At 51.0% G+C, this 8287-nt stretch overlaps 1 protein-coding gene across 1 annotated transcript; it reads right to left on the reverse strand.

Moving 5' to 3' along the window:
- Positions 1-34: 34 nt before the first annotated feature.
- On the reverse strand, positions 35-3480 carry Bhlhe23 (basic helix-loop-helix family member e23). Its single transcript, XM_052724216.1, has one exon. The coding sequence runs from the start codon at positions 706-708 to the stop codon at positions 37-39; it is 672 nt and encodes a 223-aa protein (XP_052580176.1). The 5' UTR covers positions 709-3480; the 3' UTR covers positions 35-36.
- Between the last annotated feature and the right edge of the window lie 4807 nt (positions 3481-8287).

Here is an 8287-nt window from a genome sequence, read left to right on the forward strand (position 1 = left end):
AGTCTAAATAGGCGGCTGCGGAGGGGCTCAGCACCGTCAGGGCTTCTCGCCGCAGTGCTTGCAAAGTGCCGAGGGCGATCCGGAGAAGGCGGCACACTTGTCTGGGCAGGGCCCGAGCGCCGCGCCCGCCGAGAACGGGTAGACTGCTGCCTGGCCGAAGGGGGTCAGTGGCGTGGCGGCCACAGGCGCAGCGAGGCCGTGGCCTTGGTTGAGGTAGGCCACTAGCCGCCGCATCTCCTCCAGGGCCTGAGCCTGCATGAGGATGTAGTTCTTGGCCAGCAGCAGCGTGGCGATCTTGGAGAGCTTGCGCACCGACGGGCTGTGCGCATAAGGGATGACTGCGCGCAGTCCGTCCAGCGCGTCGTTCAGGTCGTGCATTCGCCGCCGTTCGCGTGCGTTGATGCTCAGCCGTAGCGAGCGCTGCTCCCGGGGCCGCCGCCGTGCATCCACCGAGACCCCGGGCCCTCGCCGCCGCCGCCGCCTCTCGAAGGTGTCGTCCTCGTCGCCGCTCTGTTCCCCACTGCTCTCGACCGTCGCGGCAGGGACGCGGGAAGCAGGCGCCGCGGGGAGGTCGCCACCTGGACTGGATGCACCAAAGCCTCGTGTAGTTTCTGGTCCGCGCGCCGCTGCGTAGGCGTGGCCGGTCGCGGTGTAGCCGTGGCTCAGTGCCAGGTACGTGTCCCCAGACAGCGACTTGAGCTCCGCCATGACCCTCTGGAGCCTACTATCTCAGTGCAGCTTTCTGCCCTGCGGGCGCGTCCGGCTGCCCGGCCGTCTGTCGGTCCCTGGGCCTCCGCGTGGCCTCTCCGGCCGCCACCCCTTCTGCACCTCCTCGCCAAGGCGCATGGCCGGCCGGGGCCGCTCTAGCTCCTGCTCGTCCGGGCTTCGTTTTTTAAGCTGCGGAGGTGCCCGCTGGGACTTCGCGTCCTCCAATCAGAGGGGACCAGCTGCCCCACTCCGCTCCACTCGCTATGCAGACCTACAAGCCGGGAGATGGGAACCGCGGGACCCGGGAGCGCCTTGCCTGCTTCTTGGTGCCACAACTGCCATCTCACCCACAGGAGCCAGCCAAGCGGGAGTTCTCAGCGGGGATCTCCTTCGGGCACTAGATGATCAGAGGTCTGGCCCTACGAGTTGAGTTATCACCTTCCCAAAGGCATCTAGTCCCTTACCCAAGTCTGTCGCTTCACCACCAAGTGCGTCCCAGTGTGGCTCCTGTGGTCTCAAGTTTTGGTTTGAGGTGAGGACCGGTGTTTAGGATGAAACACCTTTTGCTTAGGACGGACAGCCTTGACTTCTCAGGTGAAAGATCCCCAGTCTTGTCCTAGTGGAAGAATAGGATGGATTTTCTCAGTTTTGTCTGGGGAGAGGAGGAGCTAGATTTTGAGGGCAGATTCCAGAGATCGCTGGAGAAGGGAAGTGTCTAGACTCCTTGTTGATGTGCGACTGGGGCCTCAGTCTCAGCTCAGACCCCTCCCCACGCAACAGGTAACCTAGATTTGAGTGTTTCATGTGCCCCAACTGGTCCAGAATGTCTGCTTCTAAAACTGTCGCCCCTACTCAGGAGCAGGGACTGTGCAGGAAACTGGTTCATCTTTCCTCTAGGGGTGGGAGCCTTGGAGCCAAAGTCTCTGCCCTGGTACTGGAGGCTCAGTCTGTCTGAAGCTGGGAAGGGCAGAGCAAGTGGAGTTTCTGATACTACACGAGGTAGGAGACTGGCACCCAAGGTTCCCTTTCTACCTGCAGAACATGAGTAGCTGCTGGTTGGCCTTCCTCCAAGTTTGTTAACTAAAGCCCCAAATGTGAAGGTTGCTGAGGGACTTAGTTCTTTGCCCAGAGCCTCTCAAGGTGTGAGTGAACCTGCCAGGACTCTGTGGTTTCAGCAAGAGGTGGATTTTCTTCACTAAGGTGAGAGATGGAGTCACTTTGGCTTCCAGCATAAGGCAGAATCACTCATAAGGTCATGCTGTGTGACCTCGGCAGAGTCAGTTAATCTTTCTGTTCTGAGTTTCACCGGGAAGAGAAGATGATTCAATTGCTGAACACTCTCCAAGAATGCATAGATGCCTGAAGCACATTTGTGAAGTGAATGGGTGAGAGCCATGTTTTCTGGAAGATTCTGGGGGCACTATAGCATTACCAGTATGCTAGAACACAGATGAGCCAGGCATGGTGGCCCACGCCTTTAATCCCAGCACTCAGGAGGCAGAGGCAGGCGGATCTCTGAGTCTGAGGCCAGTCTGGTCTATAAAGATAGTTCCAGGACAGCCAGGGCTGTTAGAGAAATCCTGTCTTGATCCTCCTCCCCGCAAAAGAACACAGATATAAATATGTGGATACATGCTTAAGGAACATTAGGCTTTGCTCTGGGCCTGGAAAAGAAAGGCCAGACAACAGCCTCTTGACTGCTCTGAACGGGCTCACCATGGGGCCAGCTATGTGGCAGAGGGCAGGCATCACCTAGAAGGACATCCTGGCCCAAAGGGTGAGGTGTCTCTGTGAGGCCTTTTCCAAGTGCCTGCCCCTGGACTGATGGCAGGTGTGGGTGGGAGTTGGTGGAGAATCCAGTGTGGTTGAGCCCAGATCTGAAAGTGAGGCATGGGTTAGGCCCAGGGGCTGGGATGTGGGGCACATCAGGCAATCAGAAAGGGCAAGGCCCACAAGATGAGCCGCAGAGGCCATTGGGATCCAGAGATGGAGAGGCATGCAGCTGCTGCAGCACCACCGCTGATGCTGTCCGGAGGAGTCTTCTTGGAAGACAGGAAGGTTAACCTTCAGGGAGACATCCTGGACAGTATTTTTAAGACCACTCCCATGGCCACAGCTGCATAGGCGGGAAGGAGAAGGGGCACCTTTGCTTGTCTGCTGCAGTCCAGTAAAGCTGTCCAGGGCTTGACCAAAGCAGTGTGGGAGGCCGGGGAGCGTGCACTGTTTGGTTGGGGTCCAGATCTCAGCCTGCGTATAGAGCATGGCCTCCGTGGACCTGTTGAATGTGAGGCCCCTGGGTGATGTTGAGTGGACATTGTGAGGACGTGGAAATGTTATGTGGGGATGTCAGCAGGATGCACTAGAGTCTAGGCCACAGCCATGGATGAGGTGGGTCTTCAAGTGTTGCCCAGGGTAAGGCTTTAACATTGCCATTGCCAGGGAGATTGCATTAAAGAATGACCTGAATCTGTGATGGGATGGACAACAGACATGTCGTCCAGTTAGATGGTTAGTGTTCATGGCCTGCTTGACAGAACTACAATCACCCGGGAGATGGAACTTTGGGTGTTCTGTGGGGGTTGATGGTGGCAGTAGAAGTGGGAAGGCAGGTACATTCCCTGGCTGTATAAAATGACAGTGGTGCCGGGCGGTGGTGGCGCACGCCTTTAATCTCAGCACTCGGGAGGCAGAGCCAGGAGGATCTCTGTGAGTTTGAGGCCAGCCTGGGCTACCAAGTGAGTTCCAGCAAAGGCGCAAAGCTACACAGAGAAACCCTGTCTCGAAAAACCAAAAAAAATAAAATAAAATAAAATAAAATAAAATGACAGTGGTGTCAGCATGCATCACTTACTTTCTTACTCTGTCTGGATAGGATGTGATCATCTGCTTCAAGCTCCGTCACCTTGATTTCCTCACTATGATGGACTGGACTTTAACTGTGAATGAAAACAAATCTGTCTTCCCTTCAGTTGCTTCTGTCAGGGCATCTGTCACAGCAACAGCAGAGAAACAGAGACATCCAATTAATCAAGAACATTCAATATCACCTATCACCAGCGCTGAAGGACTTGGGCTGGGGAAAATTAGGGGACAGGATAGTAGCCAGGTTCCTAACAGGCAAGATTACTGGGCACGGTGGCACATCTTTAATCCCAGCACTTGGGAGGCAGGGGCAGGTGGATCACTGAGTTTGAGTCCAGCTTGGCTTCCATAGTGAGTTCCAGGACAGCTAGAGATACATAAGAGACCCTGTCTCAAACAAAACAAGAGCCAACTTGTAATAGGCGGCATACAAGGAGAGGTAGGGTTTTGCTGTGCCACACTGCCACCTGCTGGATGATAGGGAGATTGCATAAGCAACTTCTCAGACCCTTACCAGATTGATTGTTTCACAGGCTCCTCCGTGTGGGAAGGAGAGAAACTCCAACTTTACCATCACCCCCATCCAAATGTTCCTCTGCTGGAGCTGGTGCTGGAGGCATCCCAGGGCTGAGTAGGATCATGGCCCAGAAGGCCGAGCTCCTACTGCCTTTTATCCACCACATCAGGGAGGGCTTGGGAGTCTGCACCAATTAAGGTGCTATTTGTTTCCATTCCCACATCTGTACAATGTGGGTCATCTCCGTAACGCGCATAGTCTTAGGATAGTCTGTGAGACTGGAAGTAGGACTGCCCCATTCTTGCTCAGAGTTGGCATGGTTTGGCTGTTCTTTGATGCTAAAATGGACCTGGGATTTTGGATGAGACTCTGTCCCCATCCACTAGTGTGGATGTCAGATGATGGGATGTAGCCTGCTCTAGGGTACTTCAGTCATCTCATATGAGGGAACCTTCTGACTCATGCAGCTTTTCCAGGTCCTGGGTGGCACTAGTCCATGCCCTCTCCCTTGGGGACTGTCTTAATCAGTGATCTATTGCTGGGAAGAGACACCATGACCACAGCAACTCTTATAAAACAAAGCATTTTATGAGGGCTGGCTTACAGTTTTAGAAGTTTAATCTGTTATCAGCATAATGGCACAGCACACAAGGCAGACACCGTGCTGGAAAAAGGAACCAAGAGTTCTACATCTGGATCAGCAGGGAGCAGGAAGAGACAGCAACACTGGGCCTAATTTGGGCTTTTGAAACTTCAAATCCCACCCACAGCAACACACTTCCTCCAACAAGGCCACACCTCCTAATCCTTCCCAAGTAGTGCCATTCCCTGATGACTAAGCATTCAAATGTATGAGCCTATGGGGCCATTCTTAGTCAAACCACTACAGGGACCATAGAAAAAGTCTTGCCCTTCTGTCCTGATTTTTGCCAAGGTTCCTGTTAGAAGTTCCACAAAGGACACCCTCCCATCTGTGCACCAGCTTAAATATGTTTTTAGGATTGGCAAGATGGCTTGGTAAGCCTAATAACCAGAGTTCAATCTCCAGAACCCACGTGAGAGAAAACTGATTCATGAAAGTTGTCATCTGACCTCCATACAGGCGTTGTGGCACACACACACACACACACACACACACACACACACACACACACACACTCACACATACAAATGTAATAAATAAAATTAAATTTAAGATATATTTTAAACAATAGTTTATCAAGACATAATTTGAAAAGTGTATCTAGAGCATACAGTTCAAAGACATACAGTCTGTGTATTCTATGACACACAGCTATCACCCTAACCAACCTCAGGACATCCTCTACTTCATCCTACCAGATTCCTCCATCCCTTGATGATGCTCTCATCCCTCCCAGACAGGGTCCTCTGTGCTAGCTTGTGGAGTTCTGCTCTGCACTGCTTAGCTGAGGGTTGTGATCTACAGTGATTTCCCCAGCCAGCATGATGAGAGAGGAGGCACAGGTTCTGCTTTAGTCCTGATGTAGTTACTTTGTCATCATACCTACACAGTTTTTTTTTTATTTAAAATGTTTAAGCACTCCTCTTTACCTAAAGATAGAATCCTTACTCCAACAGTCAAGGTCCCTCATGTCCCTACCTACCAGGCAGAAGTAGATAGACTATGTTGACATCCATTACGGCTTCTGGTATCCTGTCAGGACCCGAAGGCTGGCCAGTGCGACGCCTAACTGCTAATAGTCCTCCATTTGTTTATTATAAAAAGGTGAGGAGTTAGAAAGGGTAGCAGGCGAGGAGGGGATGAGAGCACCGTGTTCTCGAGACTGCTTCCTGCTGGCCTGGGGGGGTGCTGATCATCTTTGGGGGCCCTGAAAAAATTAGGGTTCTGGCCATATCCTGGGGTCGCTGGCGGTTTCACTTCACTGTCTGGGCCCTGTTGTATGATGTGATTCCTTCCCACCATTTTTAAATATACGACAACACGAGTGTATGTGGGTTTTCTTCCTTAATCGTTTCTAGTTTAATCACCTTATGACCAGTGGATGCGGCTCTCAGGATGGTAATTTCATTGGATGGGGTTGAGACTTCCTTTCTTCCAATATGTGGTTAATCTTGGAAAATGTGCTTTGTGTTTAAGCCACAAAGAATGTGTGTATGTTGGAGAACAGCCATTCACATCCAATCAAGATATTCCATTCAATTCCTAAATCCACTTCCACCTCTTTTAAGATAGGGTCTTACTTTGTTGTCTAGACTGGCTAAGAATTCATGATATACCTGCCTCAGCCTTCTGAGTGCTGGGACTGTAGACATGTGCTACCATACCCAACATAGTTCATATTTTTTGTTTTGTTTTGTTTTGTTTTTTGAGACAGGGTTTTCTGCGTAGCCTTGGCTGTCCTGGAACTTGTTTTCTAGACCAGGCTGGCCTCAAACTCATCTGCCTACCTCTGTCTTCCAAGTGCTAAGATTAAAGTCATGCACCACCAATGCCAGACTAGTTCATTTTTTAAAATGTATTTATTTACTAGATTCTGAGAGAGCTATGATTAAAGTCTTATTATGTAACTGAAATAAAACACATACAACCCAGGATGGAGAGATGGCTCAGTGGTTAAGAGCTGCTTTTCCAGAGGACCCAGGTTCAATTCTCAGCACCCACGTGACAGCTTACAGCTGTCTGTAACTCCGGTTCCAGAGGATCCGATACCCTCACACAGACATACATGCAGGCAAAACACCAATGCATATAAACTAAAAAATAAAAATAAATAAGTCATTAAAAAACCACATACACCAGGCGGTGGTGGCACTCAGGAGGCAGAGGCAGGTGGATTTCTGTGAGTTCGAGGCCAGCCTGGTCTACAAAGCAAGTTCCAGGACAGCCAGGGCTGCACAGAGAAGAAACTCTGACTCAAAAAACAACAGAAGCTCCAGGGCTGAAGCTGCAAGATGAGTGTTCTCGCATCTCTTCTGGTTCTGACCATATGTGCTTTGATCTTTCTCGAATCCCTCCTCTCATCCTTCATGATTCCCTTATCTGTGATTCACCCACAGTACTATTTTCTCTCCTCAGGTGAATTTGCCATTAAAGGTCTTATTAAATCTGTAACTTGTATTCAGTGCTAGAACCATTCATTTGGAGGTCTCTCCTGAAGTCCTCAATCTTGTCTTCTCCCTCAAACATGGAGCAAGCAGACCTCTGCAGACCTCTGGCCTGCAGTTCATCTGCACCATTTCCCCGAACAACTGGAGTTTCCATTGTGTACTGACTGTTGTAGTTCTGAAAACCGTTTTGCAGATATCACTCAAAGTCTGTTTGCGTTCTTCTAGGGAGGAATTGGATTAGCCGCAGAGGATGTAGGCACAGGAATCCTGGGCCTTTGCAGTGTATCATTGTCAAATAATAACTTCTACTCACTCTCACTTCCAGAGTATACTTACTCATGGTCCAAACTCAAAATGAAGAGTTTGCTGGCCCTGCTCTTTTTTTTTTTTTTTTGAGACAGGGTTTCTCTGTGTAGCTTTGCACCTTTCCTGGAACTCACTTTGTAGACCAGGCTGGCCTTGAACTCATAGAGATCCGCCTGCCTCTGCCTCCTGAGTGCTGGGATTAAAGGCGTGCGCCACCACTGCCCGGCCGCTGGCCCTGCTCTTAAGGGGCCTAAAATCTATCCCTGTGGTGAGTGCCACCTCTTCCCTGAGCTCTGTGAGGTGTGAGTCCTCCAGGGCATTCCACTTATCTCTGGGCTTTCCTGAACAGAGGTGCCTCCCAGCTGTGCACTGCTGCCCAGTAGAAAGGCAAATGGGATCCCATTGCTCCTCTGTACCTAGCAATGGGTGACGGTTTTTAGCCCTTGACATGAGTGTGCCTCTGGGTCTTTTTGCTTTGAGAATAGATGGGCCCAGGGTAGCTCTTCTCACATGACATTTCCAGGCCCAGTTTACAAACCCTGGGAGCATATTCCCTTCCACATGTGTCTCCAGCTTGCCCAGTAGCCTCGTCCTGGCCCGTCTTCCCAGCCTTCTCATCTCACTGGCCTCTGGTGCTTTTGAAACCCCAGGGCTCTGGGATTTTCCTTCCACACCATCCAGTCCTTGTTCCAGCCTTAGCTCCTGTTGTATGTGTGAGCCGCCTCTACGCTTCTTCCCATCCTGTGACAAGGCAGGTGTTTTCAACTCCAGTACAAGCTGATTCTTCAGCAGGAGGTCAGGACT

Source organism: Peromyscus californicus, unplaced genomic scaffold (genome assembly GCF_007827085.1).
Source record: "Peromyscus californicus insignis strain IS unplaced genomic scaffold, ASM782708v3 Scaffold_7__1_contigs__length_154581171, whole genome shotgun sequence".
Taxonomy (NCBI): Eukaryota; Metazoa; Chordata; class Mammalia; order Rodentia; family Cricetidae; genus Peromyscus; species Peromyscus californicus.